This window comes from Elgaria multicarinata, chromosome 16 (genome assembly GCF_023053635.1).
Source record: "Elgaria multicarinata webbii isolate HBS135686 ecotype San Diego chromosome 16, rElgMul1.1.pri, whole genome shotgun sequence".
NCBI classification, from domain to species: Eukaryota; Metazoa; Chordata; class Lepidosauria; order Squamata; family Anguidae; genus Elgaria; species Elgaria multicarinata.
In genome coordinates, this window is record NC_086186.1 from 13,522,501 (window position 1) to 13,542,342 (window position 19,842).

General features: G+C 50.3%; 1 protein-coding gene across 1 annotated transcript in view; it reads right to left on the reverse strand.

Moving 5' to 3' along the window:
- The window catches only part of LOC134409748 (maestro heat-like repeat family member 5), a 61,740-nt gene that overhangs the window by 40,618 nt on the left and 1,280 nt on the right, over positions 1 to 19,842 (reverse strand). The window contains exons 2-8 of the mRNA XM_063142647.1: positions 18,698 to 18,852; positions 14,934 to 15,062; positions 10,047 to 10,206; positions 9,575 to 9,630; positions 8,116 to 8,223; positions 3,810 to 3,926; positions 16 to 114 (exon numbers count right to left, since the gene is read on the reverse strand). Coding sequence (XP_062998717.1) covers positions 16 to 114; positions 3,810 to 3,926; positions 8,116 to 8,223; positions 9,575 to 9,630; positions 10,047 to 10,206; positions 14,934 to 15,062; positions 18,698 to 18,852 — 824 coding nt within the window. The remainder of the gene's footprint in view (positions 1 to 15; positions 115 to 3,809; positions 3,927 to 8,115; positions 8,224 to 9,574; positions 9,631 to 10,046; positions 10,207 to 14,933; positions 15,063 to 18,697; positions 18,853 to 19,842) is intronic.

A 19,842-nucleotide genomic window follows, 5' to 3' on the forward strand; every position in this document is an offset into this window, starting at 1 on the left:
TTTCTGAAATGATACCTGGCTGGCTTGTGACTCATTCTTGTTGAAGTTCTCCAGTGCCTTTAAAACCTCATCGGGGTGGCGGGATGCAGCCAAGCCCACAGCGGAAGCGATGACCTGGGAGGGAGCAGCAAGTGGAAATGGCACGATGGCAGCAGCCGTCCAGCTCTCTGCCCACGAGGCCGAGTCGCTGCGGTGGGCCCACCCTGTGCCTGGGCAGGGATATCCTCGCCCTTGGGGTTCACAGAGCCTCTTCCTTGGGCAGAACCATGTCTCTCACGGATATGCCAGGAGCACTCAAGGCGCTGCAGTGAACACAGCACTCTGGAGCAGCAAAGGGCTGTCCGCTGCCCCGATGCACCAAAAGTCTCTGTTAAACCCATGGTCCTTTGAGGACATAATTCTCAGGCAAGTCCCTTAAGGGCCACAAAGAGCCTCGGAGCCCCTCCTAGACTAAGATGTGTATCCTGGCGCCAGCATTCCTGGACCAGAGGGCCGCCTCGGTCTCAGCCAGGTGCTTGGTGGGCAAAAGGGCCTGAGTGCCAGAGGCCTCCCTGTCCCCATCCGTGACAGATTCCAGCTGGACATCAGGAAAAACTTCCTGAGTGTTAGAGCAGTACGACAATGGAGCCAGTGACCTAGGGAGGTGGTGGGCTCTTCCACACTAGAGACATTCAAAATGCAGCTGGACAGCTACGTGTCAGGGATGCTTTAGGGTGGATTCCTGCATTGAGCAGGGGGTTGGACTCGATGGCCTTATAAGCCCCTTCCAGCTCTACTATTCTGTGATCCTATGATCTCTGCCTGCCTAGTCCTCCCTCCACTGGACCTCTTGTGAGAAGACAATGCAACATCTATGCTAGGATGGGACACGGGAGAGGGCTTTCTCTGTGGTGGCACCCCCACTGTGGAATGCCCTCCCCTTGGGGGCCCGACTGGCACCAACACTGGTTTCGTTCCGGCGCCAAGTGAAAATGTGGCTTTTTAACAAAGCCTTTGATGGTGAAACTCACTAAGATGGCACAATGTTTTAACTGTTTTAACTGCTTTGACTGCTTTTAAATTATATATTGTTTTAACTTGGTTCATGGTTTAATTTGTTTTTAACTGTAGATATTTATAGTTTTATACTGTATGCTTTTTATCTGTACGCCGCCCTGAGATCTTAAGGATATAGGGTGGGATATAACTGTTTTAAATAAATAATCAATCAATCAATCAATCAGGGGAAGGATGACGCAAGAGAGTCATGGGATTTCCAAAGCAGAAGCAAGGGCGAATTAATCCCCCCACCCCAGCAATGAAACCTACTCTGTGCATCGGCATTCAAGCTTCTCTCTGGCACTACTTGGCAAAAGCATTTCCCCGATTCTGCATGAAGTGGAAATGCCCACAAGGGCTACGCCACCCCCCGCCCAGACGAGGGACTGCCGCCAGACCCAGAGGAACCTGAGCCTTTGGGAGAGGTGGCTGCAGAGACATCCCTGTCAGGAGAAAGGGAGCCTGTCTTTGAGGCAGAGGCTGAGAAAACCCCGGACCCCCAGGAGTGTTGTCCCCGCAAGCAACAGGCTCGTAGGCCTCTGGATAGGAAGCTCTGATGGCTACAGCTGAGCTCTGGGTGGAGTCCAGCAGGTCTGGGGCTTGAGAGCCTTCACTGAAAACCCAGCCAACGTTGGAACAGCCTGGTCCATCCTGCCTCTACTGTGTACTTTGCCTCCTGAACCATGCCTGTGATTGATGCTCACTTTCTGGACCTTTTGGATTGCCTAATGACCCTGGTTCTGGACTGTGTGATGTACCCGACTGAAGGACCGAGGGGACAGGAGCAGGCAGAAGTAACATCGGGGCCTGCTCCTCTTGGACTCTTCCCCCACCCCCACAGGGCAAACTGCCATCTTGGCCCTGTGGGGAAGAAGAAGGACCGAGGGGACAGGAGCAGGCAGAAGTAACATCAGGGCCTGCTCCTCTTGGACTCTTCCCCCACCCCCACAGGGCAAACTGCCATCTTGGCCCTGTGGGGAAGAAGAAGGACCGAGGGGACAGGAGTAGGCAGAAGTAACATCAGGGCCTGCTCCTCTTGGACTCTTCCCCCACCCCCACAGGGCAAACTGCCATCTTGGCCCTGTGGGGAAGAAGAAGGACCGAGGGGACAGGAGCAGGCAGAAGTAACATAAGGGCCTGCTCCTCTTGGACTCTTCCCCCACCCCCACAGGGCAAACTGCCATCTTGGCCCTGTGGGGAAGAAGAAGGACCGAGGGGACAGGAGCAGGCAGAAGTAACATCAGGGCCTGCTCCTCTTGGACTCTTCCCCCACCCCCACAGGGCAAACTGCCATCTTGGCCCTGTGGGGAAGAAGAAGGACCGAGGGGACAGGAGCAGGCAGAAGTAACATCAGGGCCTGCTCCTCTTGGACTCTTCCCCCACCCCCACAGGGCAAACTGCCATCTTGGCCCTGTGGGGAAGAACTGCCATCTTGGCCCTGTGGGGAAGAAGAAGGACCGAGGGGACAGGAGCAGGCAGAAGTAACATCGGGGCCTGCTCCTCTTGGACTCTTCCCCCACCCCCACAGGGCAAACTGCCATCTTGGCCCTGTGAGGAAGAACTGCCATCTTGGCCCTGTGGGGAAGAAGAAGGACCGAGGGGACAGGAGCAGGCAGAAGTAACATCGAGGCCTGCTCCTGCTGGACTCTTCCTCCCCCCCTCACAGGGCAAACTGCCATCTTGGCCCTGTGGGGAAGAAGAAGGACCGAGGGGACAGGAGCAGGCAGAAGTAACATCAGGGCCTGCTCCTCTTGGACTCTTCCCCCACCCCCACAGGGCAAACTGCCATCTTGGCCCTGTGGGGAAGAAGAAGGACCGAGGGGACAGGAGCAGGCAGAAGTAACATCAGGGCCTGCTCCTCTTGGACTCTTCCCCCACCCCCACAGGGCAAACTGCCATCTTGGCCCTGTGGGGAAGAAGAAGGACCGAGGGGACAGGAGCAGGCAGAAGTAACATCAGGGCCTGCTCCTCTTGGACTCTTCCCCCACCCCCACAGGGCAAACTGCCATCTTGGCCCTGTGGGGAAGAACTGCCATCTTGGCCCTGTGGGGAAGAAGAAGGACCGAGGGGACAGGAGCAGGCAGAAGTAACATCGGGGCCTGCTCCTGTTGGACTCTCTCTCTCTCTCTCTCTCTCTCTCTCTCTCCTCCCTCCCTCCCTCCTGGACTCCTTTTCCTTGTGTGTCATGTCTTTATTAGACTGTAAGCCTGAGGGCAGGGACTGTCTTTTTTGCTAAGTGTAAGCCGCTCCGAGAGCCTTTTTTGGCTGAGGAGCGGGGTATAAGTATGATAAATAAATAAAAATAAAAATTCACGGTGTTGGACCTCTTGCCTGTGAGGGTGGCCACTCCTGTGGTTGCATGACCCTCTCGTCTAGCTGCCTGCCTGTGTTCTGACCGCTGCCTAGATTTAGACCACGGCTGTTGTAATCTGAACCCCCTCAGCCGATCATCTGTAGGCCTGTTTGCTGACTCCACTGCATTTAGAGCTTGCTACAGCCAAAGTAGGACAACAACGCTGAGAAGAGGCTCCTTTGTCCCAGGAGGAGAACCCTGATGGTGGGAGGTCCCCTCCTGTGGGCTTGCCCCACCTGAAGGTTCTCTCCCTTGCCATGCCACACTCCACCTCGCAACACCCTGGGCTGTTTTGTCTCACTTGTTCCAGGTCTGGAACAGGCTGGAGATGTGAGGCTCTGTCTACCAATAGGGCCCCATTCTCTTTCCCAGGAGAAGAGCAGGTGTGTCATTGTCACCGGCATCATCACCATCTCACCTTTGCTTCCAAAGGTCCTCGGTGGGACAGGGACAGGATACGGCAAAGTTGCTCTTGGACTAACTGAGAGTCATCTGAGGTACGCAGGAAGGCTCCATAGTACTGGTAGAGGAAGATCTGTAGGAGGAAGAAGGAGGAGGAGGACCAGATCAGGCACCTGGATATAAAAAAACTAGAGGTTGAAACACATCAGAGGACCTTAGCTGGAGGACCTTCTCTTCTGTTGCTCCCAGACTGTGGAATGGCCTGCCGGAGAAGACTCATCAACTTAACAGTCTTTTAGCATTTAAGAAAGCTATAAAGACCGATCTATTCCGGCAAGCCTATCCAGTGGAATTTTAGGATGTTTTTAGACTGTTTTAGTAATGTATACTATGTTTTTAATTCAGTTTTATGTATTTTATATTTATTGTTGTTCCCTGCCTCAATCCAAACAGAGAGGTGGGTAAGAATTTATTATTATTATTATTATTATTATTATTATTATTATTATTATTATTATTATTATTATTATTATCATCATTGGTCTTTTCAGCAATAAATTCATTTGTAGCCTCTGAGACTATTCTCTCTCTGTGTATTCATAGAATCTGGCTTCCTGTAACTTCAGTCCATTATTCTGTGTCCTGCACTCTGGGAGGATCGAGAAGAGATCCTGCCCTTCCTCTGTGTGACAACCTTTCAAGTATTTGAGGAGTGCTATCATGTCTCCCCTCCATCTTCTCTTCTCCAGGCTAAACATGCCCAGTTCTTTCAGTCTCTCCACATAGGGCTTTGTTTCCAGACCCCTGATCATCCTGGTTGCCCTCCTCTGAACCCCCTCCAGCTTATCTGCATCCTTCTTGAAGTGTGGTGTCCAGAACTGGATGCAATACTCAAGATGAGGCCTAATCAGTGCTGAATAGAGGGGAACCAGTACCTCGCGCATTTTGGAAGCTATATGTCTATGAATGCAGCCCAAAATAGCATTTGCTTTTTTTGCAGCCACATCACACTGTTGGCTCATATTCAGTTTGTAATCTGCAACAATTCCAAGGGTGTTAGCTATCCCATCCAATTTTATGTCATCTGCAGATTTGATAAACATTTCCTGCACCTCCTCGTCCAAGTCATTAATAACAATGTTGAAGAGCACTGATCACAGGACTGAGCCCTGTGGTACCCCGCTCATTACCTCCCCCCAGTTTGAAAAAGTACCATTGATAAGCACTCTTTGTGTCCAGTTCTGTAGCCAACTGTGGATCCACCTAATAGTTGTTCCATCTAGCCCACTTTTAGCTAGTTTGCTAATCAGAATGTCATGGTGCACTTTGTCAAAAGCTTTGCTGAAGTCAAGATATATTATGTCTACAGCATTCCCATAGTCCACAAGGATGTGATCAGATTGGTTTGGCAGGATTTGTTATTGACAAGTCCATGGTGGCTTCTAGTAATCAATGCATTGTTTTATAAACTGCTCCAAAAATTTCCCAGGGATGGATGTCAGACTGACTGAGCTACATTTGCCAGGTTCCTCCTTTTTGCCCTTTCTGACGGTATGGACAACATTAACCCTCCTTCCATCATCCAGCACTTCACCCGTCTTCCATGATTTCACAAAGACAATAGTCAGTGGTTCTGAGGGTTCTTCTGCCAGTTCTTTTATTACTCTAGGATGCCATTCATTGGGACCTGGAGATCTGAACTCATTCAAAGAAATTAGGTGTTCCGTGACCATTTGTTTATCAGTCTCAAGCTTCAATCTTGCCCCTTCAGCTTGTACATTTTTGCCCGGGGGGCAGGGTCATAGATCTGCTTTTGGGAGAAAACTGAACCAGGGTAGGAATTGAGCACTTCGGATTTTTCTTTGTCATCTGTTATCAATTTGCCATCCTTGTTGAGTAGCTGAACCACCATGTCTTTCCTGTCTTTTACTATGCCCGTTCCTGAAGAAAGTTTTTTTGTTGCTTTTAGCATCCCTCGCTAGCCTCGGCACATTCGCAGCTTTAGCCTTCCTATTCCATTGCTTCCTTCACTTGAACCCAAAAAGGAGCCTAAGTTATAGACTTGAACTGTGGTGATACCTCTTACTCTAGCTCTGGGTGTCAAAGGTCCACGTTCTCCTCTGATTGTGTTAGTGACATCTTTTAAGGAATAAAGAGGCCGGGCTCCTTTAGTACCCCTGTGGGATGATGTGTGACATGATTGTGGACTGACGCTTTTGGAACAGCTAACAAGATCATTCTTAAAAGAGCCGGGCAATTGAAGAACGAAGCGCCCCTAAAGGCAGAGGGAGGGCCAGGAGCCCTTGGAGCCCTTGGAGACCAAAGCCTCCAGCTACAGTGATTTGAGAGTCCGCGTCCTTTTGCGCTGGGGCCCACTCATATCCATCCAGGAGGTGCCACTGCCCTTTAACTCCGAGGAGAGTCCCTCAGCCTCGTCTCGTGAATAGGGAGACCAGCGGAGCCATTCCCAACGGGCTCCTTGTGTCAAAGCGGAGGTGCTGCCCGTAGTGAGCTGGAGCGTCCAGAAAGGCTTTCTTGGCATGTCGATTCATCCTGCCCGTTGCTCCCAGTCAGGGCTGCTGGGGTAGCTGGGTTTCCACTTCAGCTGCAGGACTGGGATCCACTGCCAGTCCCAGCTGGCACCAGTGGTGCTGCTCCTGATCCAGTTGCCTGCTCCATCTTGTGCCTCCAAGAGCCGACAGCAGGAGCAGCAGGACACCTTCATGCTCTCTGACCGGGGGTCTGGGCATTGTCCAGCTAAAGGTGCAAGGTGGCAGGTGGAGGTCCAAGATGAACAGGCCCAGTTCTTTTAGTCTCTCTTCATAGGGCTTTGTTTCCAGACCCCTGATCATCCTAGTTGCCCTCCTCTGAACACGCTCCAGAAGGACGCAGACAAGCTGGAGCGTGTTCAGAGGAGGGCAACCAGGATGATCAGGGGTCTGGAAACAAAGCCCTATGAAGAGAGACTGAAAGAACTGGGCATGTTTAGCCTGGAGAAGAGAAGATTGAGGGGAGACATGATAGCACTCTTCAAATACTTAAAAGGTTGTCACACAGAGGAGGGCCAGGATCTCTTCTCGATCCTCCCAGAGTGCAGGACACGGAATAACGGGCTCAAGATAAAGGAAGCCAGATTCCAGCTGGACATCAGGAAAAACCTCCTGACTGTTAGAGCAGTACGACAATGGAACCAGTTACCTAGGGAGGTGGTGGGCTCTCCCACACTAGAGGCCTTCAAGAGGCAGCTGGACAACAATCTGTCAGGGATGCTTTAGGGTGGATTCCTGCATTGAGCAGGGGGTTGGACTCGATGGCCTTGTAGGCTCCTTCTAACTCTGCTATTCTATGATTCTGGCTGAACACCAGGAAAAACCTCCATACTGTTAGAGCAGTACCACAATGGAACCAGTGACCTAGGGAGGTTGTGGGCTCTCCCACTCTAGAGGCATTCAAGAGGCAGCTGGACAGCCATCTGTCAGAGATGCTTTAGTGTGGATTCCTGCACTGAGCAGTGGGTTTGGACTCGATGGCCTTATAGGCCCCTTCTGGCTCTACTATTCTATGTTTCTATGAGAGATTATTCACTATTTTCTGCTCAAGTCCAAAAGATATTTTCAAACTAGAGCAGATAATCTTGTCTACAATTCCCCGCCTCCCCGCCCCGGTGCTTCTCAGTGATCAAGGGTGTAGCAGACCAGATCCCACCAGAACAGCTTCTCTGAAAATAAGGACTGGAGATTTTCTTTTTATTCTCTTATTTTATACCAAATTGAGATGAACAAACAGAGCACAATTTTCTGCTGATGCAACTGACTGAGAGGGAAGGCCTAACTACTACTGACAAAAAGCATGGCAATACTTCCAGTTTCACTTTCCTGAGGAAAACACACACACCATGAATCCTTTAGAGTGTCAGCAAGGGACCAGCATTCTTCACACACAGTATCTTAGTCCTTCTACTGCTGGTATTACTATGATTATAATAATATAATCCCCAGGCTGAAAACTGATGCTAAAGCAGCGTCCAGGGTTGAAACATGTTGAGCCCTGGAGGTACCCACGAAATGGCCAAATTCTGGGCCTCAGTCCTGGCATTGTCTAGTGAGGCTACGCTAGGACTTGTCGGGATGGTGGACTTGAGAACCTCCATGAGATACCTTCTCGAAGGGTAGCCAGCACAGAACTGACCGTGGTTACCCCTGCCAAACCTTGCTGACATCACGGAAGGCAGAGAGCCACGTCTCCCACAAACATCGTGGCTAGCAGCCGGCGGGCCCTCCTCCTGGGGCTCAGAGAGCAGAATGCTAGATGCAGCTACTCACCTTTTCAGGGCTTTGGCTGTCGCATTTTGTGTCCCCTTTCACTAGCTCCTGATTGAGTTCCTGAAAGCAAGCCTTATCCGTGGCATCGATCAAGAGCTGCTCCACAAACTGTCAGGAAGAAGTGGGAAAATCAGGCCAGCCGCTTGCTGGCTCAGGCTGAGGCTCGTCCAGCTCAGCAGTTGGCCTCCGGAGGTGGTGACGCCCAGCAAGGGACGAATGCCCCAAGCGTGGGCCGAGGCCACAAAACGGGGCTCCCAGGTGGGGATGTTCTTATGGCAGACATCTCCTACGCCCAAGGCGTCGTTTCCACACGCATCTTTCCTTCCTCTCGCTGGGGCAGATAAAGGCCTTGTGCACTCTGGTTCCAAGGATGGCTACCGTGGTTTTCTAGGGTCACCAGCCAAAAATGGTGGGAGAAGAAAACAGGCACTAAAGCAACTGCTGCAGCTAAGCCTCTTCTGCCCCGAGGGAAGGAAGGAAGGAAGGAAGATGTCAAGATACCTTTTTCGGCATAAAGTACGCTACTATCTTCAAGTGAGTCCCCCTCCCCGCTGCCCACAGTGATCAGCTCAGACGCCTCAAAGGCTGCAGCTCACAAGGAGAGCACAAGGCTGGACAGCCACCTGTCAGGGATGCTTTAGGGTGGATTCCTGCATTGAGCAGGGGGTTGGACTCGATGGCCTTGTAGGCCCCTTCCAACTCTGCTATTCTATGCTTCTAGGCTTCTCCCCATCACATGGCCACTAAAGCAGCAGCAGCAAGCTGAGGGTGGGTGGTTTCCCCTCATTCCATCTCCTTCCCTGGCCTGATCTCTTCAAATCCGATCACCTGTGGCTTGGTCCTCTCTTGCATCCATCTCGGCCAGCAAAGAACACCTCTCCTACTAGCCCGTGGGGGTGGGGGGTGGGGACACGCGCTATGGAGGAGGGAAGCCTCGGGGGACAAGCGATGAACGCAGCGGAATGCCTCTCCGTGGTTGGCCGTCTACGCTGACTTCCGATGGAGTGGCTGGCTGGCTGTGGGGCGCACGTGGAGTGGGAAGCAGCAAGAGACCTTGGCTCCCCCACCGCATCAGCTGCTCCTCAGCCGGAGGATGCTGGGGGGCACTTCAAGCAGGGGCCACCCCAGCAAACATCCCCTCTGGGCCTCCCTTATTCCTACCACCCACCCACCCTCATGCCACCTCCATTCAGTTGTGCCCAAAGGAATCTGCTCGCCTTAGCGGGTGGTGGTGGTGTCCCCAAGTCACATAGCACGAAACGCCAATGGGCTCAGAACGGTGGTGAGGGACGGAGACCATCGCAAGCCCTCGCTGGCCATGGCAATGCAGGAGGACTCAGCGAGGCACCCTCCTCCCGCCTGTGCCCGCTAATAACTCCTGGCCCCTTTTCCAAGGTGGGAAAAAGCCCAGGCCAGATTCAGTGGGAACCTGGCCAAGGAAGAAGAGCCCTCACCATACCTCCACCAGCTTCCGCTCCCACACGTCGATCTTGAAGGTGTCACTCTCGGTGAAAGCTGTGCAGGTGAGGAAGGGAATCGTTCAGGGCCAAGGGGCGCAACAGAGATTATGGGTGGCCTTAGATGGCTCTGTGGAGAAGGGGCCTTCATTCCCAGCACAGGCTCAACGCTGATGGTGCTCTGCAAGCTGATGGCTCAAGGATTTACACAGTCAGAGCTCAAACGTCCAACATGCCCGTTGGACTGTGCAAAATAAATATGCCTGCTGATACAGCAGGCGGACCCTTGGCTGAGCTGCTGTGCCAGGCCCACTGGGTTGCACAGGCATTTCACAGCCTGTCCCCGCCTGCCACCCAAGCTTCCTCGGAGCAACCCTGATCCCAAACAGAGGAGGCCCTTTGAATTAGATCAACCCTGTTCCCACGACAAGCGGACTCAGCGCAAGGGTCTCTGGGAGAATGGTGGGTTTGTACCTTTGTTTGCCAGTTTCCCCAAGACACAGAGGATGCTACGGTACGGAAGCAGCTGGCCTCGGAAGCCCTCCAGGAGCTTGGTCAACACGTCTGCCGGGAAGTGGCTCCACAAGGCCACCAGGATGTCACCAGCCGCGTCCTGATACAGGTCCTGAAGATGCTGCAGCAACCGGGGGGGGGGGGCAGAAGCGTCACGCTGGGGGCAATCTGAGAGTTGCACGCACTGAGAGTTGCACGCACTTATCCTGAGCTACAGAGTCGGGTGGAACGTGGCACAGCAATAGCCACAGCGCCGCTCCTCTGAGTGGACGGGACTCTTGCCCTGCGGGAGTGGTGGAGTCACACTAGCCTATTCCTTTCCTAACCACATTCTTAGGCTACCCAATTATCAAAACATATTTTATTGGCTTACAATAAAAGATGAAACTATCAAATATACCAAGAAGACTAGAAAGCCATAAAATCTCACACAGCCTATAACCAGTCACTATAGCAAACTCACCAGAAATTTCAAAACTTCAGAAAATATCTTGTAGTCACCAAAAGTGTTGTGTTTTTTTTAACATTAGAAGCTTAAAAAGTTTTGAGGCAAAAGCACAACATAGGTGCCAGGCAGGAATTTGGGAAAGGGATTCCCTAACTTGGTGTCACCACTGAAAATAGACACTTGCCCGGGGGGGGGGGGGAAGGGGGGCACTGATGCCCGGAAGCCCCAGAAGCTCCGCTGCTTTACTTGGGAATGAACAGAGCCGATCAGCCGGCCTGTGACCCAGCGGCGCTTTGGAAGGGTCGGCCCACTCTGGCTGGAAAAGGGGGCACCTCGGGCTTAGGAGGAGGGTCCCTGGAGAAAGGCTGGCCAGCAGGTGCTGCCCCTTTCTGCACGGTGGCTTTGGCCTGATTCCCCGCTCGAGCAATGACTGAAACTCCATCCAGACAAGACAGAGGTGCTCTGGGTCAGTCGAACCGAGGGGCCGAGCTCTGGGGAGCCCCATCAGTTCCGTCTCCCCATGACTGTATGTCTCACTGGGCAGGGAGGGCAGGAAGCAATGACCGGCCCTGACTGGGTATTCCTGGGGGAGGCACCAGCTCACAGGCACAGAATGCCCTCCATGAGCCTCTGGAGAAGAACTTCTTCATACAGCACACAAAGTCAATTGTGGAAGTTGCTATCACAAGTTGTAGTGATGGCCTGCCAACTTGCATGTCTTGAAATCCAGGGAGGAGGAGGAGGAGGAGGAGGAGGAGGAGGCGGCTATCCATGGCTTGTAGTCAGGATGGCTGTACATTACCTCCAGTATTGGAGGCAGGATTTCTCTCCATCCAGGTTTCTGGGGAATGCAAGTGGGAGGGTGCTATTCACCCGTGTCTTCCTAGCAAGCTTCGCACTGGGGCACCTGGCTGGCCACTGTGCAAACCGAATGATGGACTAGACAGGCCTTTGGTCTGATCCAGCATGGCTTTTAAGAACATCATTAGAGGAACTGGCATGAAATAATGGTCAAAATGACCTGGATAGTATTCAAAAAGAGAATGCTGATATAAAGGCCAATCACTCAGGCCAAAAAGATATTTGAGTAATGAACAGGTATGAGGCTGTCTTATTATTCCAGGTCAAGAGTGTACTTAAAATTTCTGCTTATCAATTAATGAGCAAAAAATATTGTGTAAGGAATACACATCAAAAAGCTTGTCTAGAAAAAAATATAGACTGAAGTTTAATGAGCAAGTTTTGAGTAAAGAGTTATCTTCTCGAAGGTATAATTAAAAATTGATGACATCAAGCCAGAAAGGTGTACGTGAAACACCTATATGAACATTCCAATTTTTAAAGGAATGTTTAACAACAATGAGATCTAAGCCCTAATTTATGGGACAGTTGATAACATTAGTTATGAGGTAACTTCTACACAAAAAATTGTATAAATACATGCTGATTTCAGTATACAGGAGCTTCTTGCTAGAAGCATATTGGTTGCAGTAAAAAGATTGGAGTAAAAGGACTTTCAGAGAAAATGCAGCTTCTCAAGAGGGAAGTGGCTGGCCCTCCTCTGTGTGACAACCTTTTAAGTATCTGAAGAGTGCTATCATGTCTCCCCTCCATCTTCTCTTCTCCAGGCTAAACATGCCCAGTTCTTTCAGCCTCTCTTCATAGGGCTTTGTTTCCAGACCCCTGATCATCCTGGTTGCCCTCCTCTGAACACGCTCCAGCTTGTCTGCGTCCTTCTTGAAGTGTGGAGCCCAGAACTGGACACAATAGAGAGGAACCAGTACCTCATGTGATTTGGAAGCTATACTTCTATTAATGCAGCCCAAAATAGCATTTGCCTTTCTTGCAGCCATATCGCACTGTTGGCTCATATTCAGCTTTCCAAGATCCTTCTCGTTTGTAGTATTGCTGAGCCAAGTATCCCGCATCTTGTAACTGCCTTTGGTTTCTATTTCCTAAATGTAGAACTTGGCATTAGTTCCTATTAAATTTCATTCTGTTGTTTTCAGCCCAGCACTCCAGCCTATCAAGATCACGTTGAAGTTTGTTTCTGTCTTCCAGGGTATTAGCTATCCCACCCAATTTTGTGTCATCTGCAAATTTGATAAGCGTTCCCTGCACCTCTTTGTCCAAATCATTAATAAATTTTTTGAAGAGCACTGGGCCCAGGACTGAGCCCTGCGGTACCCCACTCGTTGCCTCTCCCCAGTTTGAGAAGGTTCCATTGATAAGTACTCTTTGAGTCCGATTCTGTAGCCAACTGTGAATCCACCTAATAGTTGTTGCATCTAGCCCGCTTTTAGCTAGTTTGTTAATCAGAATATCATGGGGCACTTTGTCAAAAGCTTTGCTGAAGTCAAGATATATGACATCCACAGCATTCCCACAGTCCACAAGGGAGGTTACCCGATCAAAAAAAGAGATCAAATTAGTCTGACAGGACTTGTTCCTGACAAATCCATATTGGCTTCTAGTGATCACCGCATTGATTTCAAGGTGTTTACAGATTTTCTTTATAAACTGCTCCAGAATTTTCCTAGGGATGGATGTCAGACTGGCTGGTCTGTAGTTCCCAGGTGCCTCCTTTTTGCCCTTTTTGAAGATAGGGACAACGTTAGCCCTCCTCCAGTCATCCGGCACCTCACCCGTCTTCCATGATTTTGCAAAGATAATAGACAAAGGTTCTGAGAGTTCTTCCGCTAGCTCTTTCATTACTCTAGGATGCAGTTCATCGGGCCCTGGAGATTTGAACTCATTCAAGGAAATTAGGTGTTCTTTGACCATTTGTTTATCAATCTCAAACTGTAATCCTGCCCCCTCAACTTCTGCTTCACTTTCTCCAGGGGGGTCATAGACCCGCTTCTGGGAGAAGACTGAGGCAAAATAGGAATTGAGCACTTCAGCCTTTTCTTTGTCATCTGTTATCAATTTGCCATCCTCATTAAGCAGTTGAACCACCATTTCTTTCCTCTGTCTTTTACTACTCACGTATCTGAAGAAAGCCTTTTTATTGCTTTTAGCATCCCTCGCTAATCTCAGCTCATTCTGAGCTTTAGCCTTCCTGATGCCATTTCGGCACTTCTGCGCCACTTGTCTGTACTCTTCTTTTGTAGCCTGGCCTTCCTTCCACTTCCTATATGTATCCCTTTTTGTTTTCAGGTCATCTCTAAGCTTTTTGTGGAGCCACATTGGTTTCCTCTGTTGTCTTCTATCTTTTCTCCTTGTTGGAATTGTTTGTAACTGTGCCTTTAAAATTTGCTTTTTTAAATACTCCCACCCATCCTGCACTCCTTTTCTCATTAGGCTCCCTTGCCACGGGACCTTACTTATTATTATTATTATTATTATTTATTTATATAGCACCATCAATGTACATGGTGCTGTACAGATAACACAGTAAATAGCAAGACCCTGCCGCATAGGCTTACAATCTAATAAGTTGTAGTAAACAATAAAGAGGGAAGGAGAATGCAAACAGGCACAGGGAAGTGTAAACAGGCACAGGGTAGGGCAAAACCAACTGTGTAAAGTCAGAACAAACTCAATATTTGAAGGCTATAGGGAAAAGAAAAGTTTTGAGCTGAGTCTTAAAAGCAGTGATTGAGTTTGTAGTTCTCAAGTGTTCTGGAAGAGCGTTCCAGGCGTAAGGGGCAGCAGAAGAAAAAGGACGAAGCCGAGTAAGGGAAGTGGAGGTCCTTGGGCAGGCGAGAAGCATGGCATCAGAGGAGCGGAGAGCTCGAGCGGGGCGATAGTGTGAGATGAGAGAGGAGAGATAGGCAGGAGCTAGGCAGTGAAGAGCTTTGAAGGTCAGTAGAAGAAGTTTATATTGGATTCTGAAGTGAATTGGAAGCCAATGAAGAGATTTCAGAAGTGGAGTGACATGGTCAGAGCGGCGGGCCAAGAAGATGATCTTAGCGGCAGAGTGGTGGACAGAGACCAGCGGACTGATGTGAGACGAAGGAAGGCCAGAGAGAAGAAGGTTGCAGTAGTCCAACCAAGAGATGACCAGTGCGTGAACGAGAGTCTTGGCAGAAGAGACAGACAAAAATGGTCGAATCCTGGCAATATTATACATATCATAGTTCTTATCATAGAACTTATCATAGTTCTGAGTTTATTAAAATCAGCTTTGCTAAAATCCAGAGTACGTGTATGGCTACACTCAACTTTTGTCTCCTTCATAATCAAGAATTCAAGTATGACGTGGTCACTTTCCCCCAGAGTTCCCGTAACTGCCACTTTATCCACTAAGTCGTCCCTATTGGTCAATATCAAGTCAAGGATTGCCGATCCTCTAGTTCCTTCCTCCACTTTCTGTAGGAGAAAGCTATCACCCACACATGTCAGGAATTTCTTGGAAGGGCCGCTTTTGGCATCTGTTTTGTCATCTTGGCTCTTACCGTGGTCCTCAGCATATCTTCAGCGGCCAGTTTGATGAGGACGTCAGCCAGTTTGTAGTCTATGCTACTGGCTGACTTAATTACAGCTTGCAGGATCTGATTAATGCGCAAGCGATGCTTTGGAGAAATCTACAGAATGGAAGGGAACACAAAAGGGAAACAACAGGGTTATGTGAAGTGCTGTGGGTGGGGACACACAGACACACAGAAGGTACAGCAAAATCCTGAAGCCCAGTACTGGGTTCATTTAAAATCACCCTGCAAAAAAGAACATCAGTCTGAGCACAAGCCTTATTATTATTATTATTATTATTATTATTATTATTATTATTATTATTAAAATATTACATTTCTATACTGTCCAATAACTAAAGCTCTCTGGGGGTTCACATGATAAAATGCAAATATTAAAACCTTAAAATGCAACATGATACAACTTTCAAACATTTGAAGAATTTCCAAATCAATGCACACAGAGGATAAACCAAAGAGCCCCAATATGAGCATAAACCTCATAGTATCACAGATAACTGAACCATAACAGTTGAAAGGGGCCTTGGTGGCCATCTAGTCCAACCCCCTGTTCAACACAGGCAATCTTCATCCGAAATCTACCCTCCTGTAACTTAGACCTGTTAGATCGAGTTCTGTCCTCCGGAGCATCAGAGAACAGAGTCCCAGCTGCATTCAGATCTTTGAAGACCGTGTTGTCCTGCCACCCTCCCACCCACCCCTGCAAGCGAAACATACCCAGTTCTTTCTACCTTGCCTCCTAGGACTTGTTTCCTAACCCTCTGGTCTTTTCCCCATGGTCTCAGCATGGTCCATTGGCCACTGATCTTGCCAACATGCCTCTCCTTAAATCGCTACACAGGCTCCCTGTCTGCTGCCGGATCCAGCCCAAACCCTTTGCCCTGACCTCCAAGGCCATGCATGGCCTAGCCCCCACCCCACCATCTCTCCCACTGTCTCTCTTTCAGGCATGCCTGTGAAGGCCTCTCCCTCAGCTGTCCAAAGGTCTCCTGCTGCTGCCTCAAAAGACCCTACCCTTTCTCCCTCTGTGTCCTGTCTTACGCCTGGAGTCGCCCCCACTCTTAAGAACACTTAAGAGATACCACCACTGTTGCTTCCTTTTATGGATGGTTTCCTCCCAGGGCAAATAGCGCTCCTGTCCCTCTGATCCAGATCAGGACTGTGCTGAAGTCAAACTGTGAAGGCCCCACCTAGCATGGTTCCAACTGGGCTCTCCTTCTTCCCACAGCTTTTATTTATTTGGGGAGTGTTTTGTGTTTTTAAAATCAAGCAAAATCTAATGATGCACACAGAATCAAGGAACAGTAGAGTCGGAAGGGGCCTATAAGGCATCACCTTATGTCTAGCTTGTAATATCCGGTTCTTTTCTTGTTCGGGGCTTGCAGGACTGGGCACAGCAAAGCCATGGATGAGTCCCACCCCTTTACTGGTCTAAAAGGTTTTACTCTAATATGGAATTTTGAACTTAAAGAATGGAGCTGGGTTATTATGGTCTTGAGTAACAGCTGATGCTTTGATGGATTCGCCCCCCGCCCCCAAACAGCTGCACGTATTGGCCGCATGCAAGCAAACTCCTCGCGCTGAGTTTAGCTACTCTGCTGGCCTGGAGGAGGAGCAGACCCAGAGCCATCCCAGCTGCAAGCGATGGTGCTAAGCCGGTGCGCAGGCGCTCTCCTGCGCGCATCCCACCCAAACAGGGCCAGCCCTCTCAAGAGGCAGGGTGATCCCCTACGCGGCGGAGCGGGAGGAGCAGCACATGGTGCACTCCCCCTCCCCACCAGGAGGGGTCCCCACTGCTCTTCACTGGAGCGAGGTGGTGGCACTAGCAGGTGGTCCAGAGACCCCCGCCAGCCCTGCTCACCCATGGTGGCCAATACCGCGGCTGGTGAGGCTCCCCCAGCAGCTGCCCACCCTCCTTTTCTCTCTCAGGGCATCCTCCAAGTGAGGCAGAAGGTGGGTGGCTGCTCTGGGGGACCTGCCCCCCTCTGGCTCCTTTTAAGAGCCCACTTGGAGTGAGCCAGTGGGCAGGTGGGTGGGCAGGCAGGCAGGCAGGCAGGCGGGCTCTCTGGAGGGCCACTTTGGCTGCAAGAGTGACTGCCGTGGCTCTCCAGGAAGCAGGCGCTTTGGCTCGCTCAGAGGGGTTACATGGAGCCAAAGGGAGGGAGGACAGCCGCTGCAGGGGGGTTGTGACCACAGGGGCAGCCGCTGGGGGTGCACAGTTGTGCCTCCTCACTTCAGGTGGCGGGAGGGCTTGTGCTTCTGCTGCACCCACACCCTTGCCCAGTGCAGCGGGGCAGCACTCTGGGCATGCCCCGCTCTGAGGAGGGGAAGGGGCTGATTCGACGCTTCTGCTCCCCCGGTCCTTCATGGGTGGATCAAGGTGTCCCTCTCTAGCTCATTGGACCATCAGTGGATGCCACAGCCCCTCGGAAAGAGAAGTTTTCATTTGCCCTCACAAGACCTCAGGCACACCAACGCCTTCTGGCAAGAGTGCACAAGGGTAGGCCCCACACCTCAGAACGGGGTTGGACTGATTCTTCTGATCAGCAGGGACACCATCCCAAGCAGATCTCTATGACCTGGTGTGTGTCAGGGGGATTCTCCCATGGGCCGATGAATTCCAGTGAGGCCCTGAGCCCAGGACATGTGCTAGTATGATGAAAGCGGCTCTACTTCATTAGTGTGACGTGGTGGAGCCAGTCGTCCTGAAAACCTGGGTTTGCAGAGCCTGGAAAAACACACTTCTGGGTCGAGGTGGGGCAGAACCAAAGTCATCCCTGAGAAAGGCTTATTGCCCACTCCTCTCCAGGCTCCCCCTGCTACATTGTAGGAATGGGAATGGGAATGAACTAAGGCGGCAGAGCTCTGTTTTTATAAACTGGAGATGCGCAGCTGGTAACAGCAAAGTAAAGCATATAAGCTCCCTCCAGAAATGCACAGCATCAGAGAAGCATAGTAGGACAGCATCAGAGAATCTAAATAACCATGGAATGGGCTAGAAAAAGGACTGATGAGGGTGAAGGGGCAGCCCCACTCCTTGAGTGCACCCTCCACCCCAAATTCGCCCCATTCTAGCAAACTGTCACTGAGTTAGAACTTCCTACCTTATTTACTCTAAACATCAGAGAAGCGAAGCGAAGTAACACAACATCAGAGAAGTGAAGTAAGGCAGCCATAAGGAAGTGCCCAATGAAGGCTCCCAATGGAATGGGCTAGGAAAAGGACTGATAAGGGGAGGGGCACCTGCATCCCTTGAACATGTCACAGTCAGGTTACAGAGGCACAGCCAGGATTTAATGCAGGCGAGCGGGGGCACATGGCACAGCAAGCGCATGGAAGCTGCTTCAGCTAAAAGGAACACAGTAAAATGACTCTGTGCTAGTGACACTGTGGTTTCCAAGGTGGACGCCGCCGGCTGGGTGCGTGCTGGCCACGACATCATGTGGCGCCAAGCACCTCGCCATGCACCCAAGCAGCCCTATGGACACAGCCCCCCAGTTGCCAAGGAAGAAGCTGACCATCCCTCTTTTTTGAGGGACCTTCCCACTAGATATGGGATAGGAACTGGCCCAAGAGAAAGTCAGGATGAGAATGGAAAACATAGACAGCGAGATGGTCGGAGACGCCATGCGTCTGCCCTCTAGTCCCCAATTCACTTTTGAGCAGCATTAAAACAAACAGGCAAAGAACCAGCTGGAAGAGGCCCAAAGCGCGCCCAAGGGGGCCCCTACCTTGTGGATGCTCTGGCGGTACTTGCAGATGGCCCGCAGGACCCCGGCCACCTTGGTCTCAGCCAAGGCACACAGTTTGTCTGTGGACTCTTGCACCAGGGAAGGGCCATTTCCTTCTCGGAGATTCCCCAAGTTGAAAGAACAGATCTGTGATTCTGCCAAAGAGGAAGAACAGAACTTAGGTCAGCAAATGGTACATACTGTAGCCACCAAGATGAGTAGAGATAGCCTTAGCTCTTCCTCCATGAATTTGTCCAGTCCCCTTTTAAAGCCATCCCAATTTGTGGCTATCACGACATCTCATAGGTTAACCATGTGCTGTTTGAAGAAGGCCTTCCTTTGGTCTGTTCAGAATCTCCCACCATCGGGCTTCACTGGATGACCCTGCTGGGTTCTAGTATTATCAGAGAGAGAGTAAAACTTACCCACTACCATGTTCCCCCTCAACTGCATTTTCCTAAATGAAACAGCCCCAAATATTTTAACTTTTCTCCAGCTCTACAATATTTTTCTTGGGGTGCAGTGACCAGGACATAGTGACCATGTTCGCACCATTATGATAATGCCAGTTTTATTTTCAGTTCCTCTCCTAATAATCTCTAGCATGGAGTCCACCTTTTTTCACAGCTGCTGCACACATCAGGCTGGCATTTTGATTGAGCTTGTCCACCATGACCTGGTCAGTTTCCTGGTCAGTTTCTCCTTTAGTGTCATCTGCAGACTTGGCCCTGCCCTTGCTCACCCCCTTACCCCTGATAATTTGTGAACAAGTTAAAAAGCAAAGGCCCCAACACAGATCCTTGGGGGAGGGGGGACCCCACTGTTTACACACACACAGTGTGAAAACTGAGCATTTCTTCTAGTCTCTGCTTCCTCATATTTAACTAGACACCAGTCCTTAAGGCAAATACCCGACTGCAAACTGATAGTCAATTTTGCCGTTTCTTTGAGCCACCTTGGGATTTTTTTATGAGTGAATCAATAAAAGTTCTATAATCACAAGATTTGCCTTTCTGAATCAGAACAAGCTGAAGGTCTACTTAGCCTGACACAGGCTACAAAGACAGCATCATGTCTGTGATTTTGTATGGTTCTTTTTTCGGGACCTCTTGAATGACTGCAAATGTGGCTTTATTCTACCACTC